Source organism: Grammomys surdaster, unplaced genomic scaffold, assembly GCF_004785775.1.
Source record: "Grammomys surdaster isolate TR1022 unplaced genomic scaffold, NIH_TR_1.0 185, whole genome shotgun sequence".
Classification (NCBI taxonomy): Eukaryota; Metazoa; Chordata; class Mammalia; order Rodentia; family Muridae; genus Grammomys; species Grammomys surdaster.
The window spans coordinates 8,054,866-8,056,149 of NW_021604630.1; the positions used below are offsets into that span (position 1 = coordinate 8,054,866).

Genomic DNA, 1,284 nt, shown 5'->3' on the forward strand with positions numbered 1-1,284 from the left:
TCTTTCTTTCTTTCTTTCTTTCTTTCTTTCTTTCTTTCTTTCTTTCTAATAACTAGAAAGAGCAACTTAAAATCTGTTTCAAAAACTAATTATGGGGTAATACCCCAAGCATAAGAAAGGCTTCAGAAGGTAACTTTCTGCTCTCTCGCTCCTTCCATTTGTCCTGTTCATCTTTCAGTTAAGCACTGGGGTGAAAAATTAAAAAAAAAAAAAAGTTACCTCACTCAATTAATTAATACATGGAATAAAAATATAGGGATCCAAAGTGATAGCCTTCTACAATATTTGCACATTTCTTTCAGTAGCTATTAAGGAACACCAGGAGAAAAGCAACATTATGCATATGAAGGCAAAAAAAAAAGAAAACCAAAACAGACAACAACAACAATAAAAACAACAACAACAAAAAAACAAAACCAACCAAAAAAAAATACTCAACCCAACAACAACCAAAAATAAATAACACCCTGAAACACATGACAGAGGCGATGGCAGATGGTACAAATATCTCAAAAAACCCTCCACAAATAAATGAGCATTATTTAACAAGATGCAACAAAGTAAGGAACAGAAGCCATGGAGCACACGGCGACACAGGACAATTCGGGATAAGCAGTTACAGGCATAAGGCACAGAGAGGAATTCATTTCTTACTTGCACAAGTATCTTGATGGGTTGGACAGGTCCTTCACCATGAAGCACTCGCCCCCATTCACACAGAAAGTTTTCTCCTTCTCCGCACACTTTATGAGATGGCTGGTCCCAGTCGTGGATGTAGACGTGGCTGGACAGGAAAAAGAAAGAAGGGAAAGTTTACACTTTGTTCTGAAATGACAATCACCACTGCGATTAAATACAAATTCTTCTCCAGCGAGGCTCAAGAATGATGTTAACAGACCACATCAGTGCTAGTTTTTAATAGCAATAACTGATAAAAATCATTTATTTTTTGGCAAGTCTATGCTATCTGTCTAGTCACCTTTTGCATTTCAGACAACTGACAACAAAGTGTCTGATTGCCAACATTCTTTTGAAGGAACAGAGACAGTTTGATGTCTCTGGTTATCAATCTGTTGTAAGATTCATCTGTTCGGAACCAGGAACATAGAAACAAGTCACGCTTTGGCTTATAAAATTTTCATGTGGTAACTTGACATTTACATCTCCAACCTGACAGTCTTATGTTGTAAAGCTGAAAGTGCCAGACCATTGAGCACACACACACACACACACACAGAGAGAGAGAGAGAGAGAGAGAGAGAGAGAGAGAGAGAGAGAGAGAGA

General features: G+C 37.7%; 1 protein-coding gene across 13 annotated transcripts in view; it reads right to left on the minus strand.

The window, feature by feature from the left end:
• Nrg1 (neuregulin 1) overlaps positions 1-1,284 on the minus strand; it is a 1,037,838-nt gene that overhangs the window by 33,917 nt on the left and 1,002,637 nt on the right. For all 13 annotated transcript variants that reach the window (XM_028768307.1, XM_028768313.1, XM_028768305.1 and 10 more), the window contains one exon: positions 655-784. In XM_028768307.1, the coding sequence (XP_028624140.1) occupies positions 655-784 (130 nt within the window). The remainder of the gene's footprint in view (positions 1-654; positions 785-1,284) is intronic.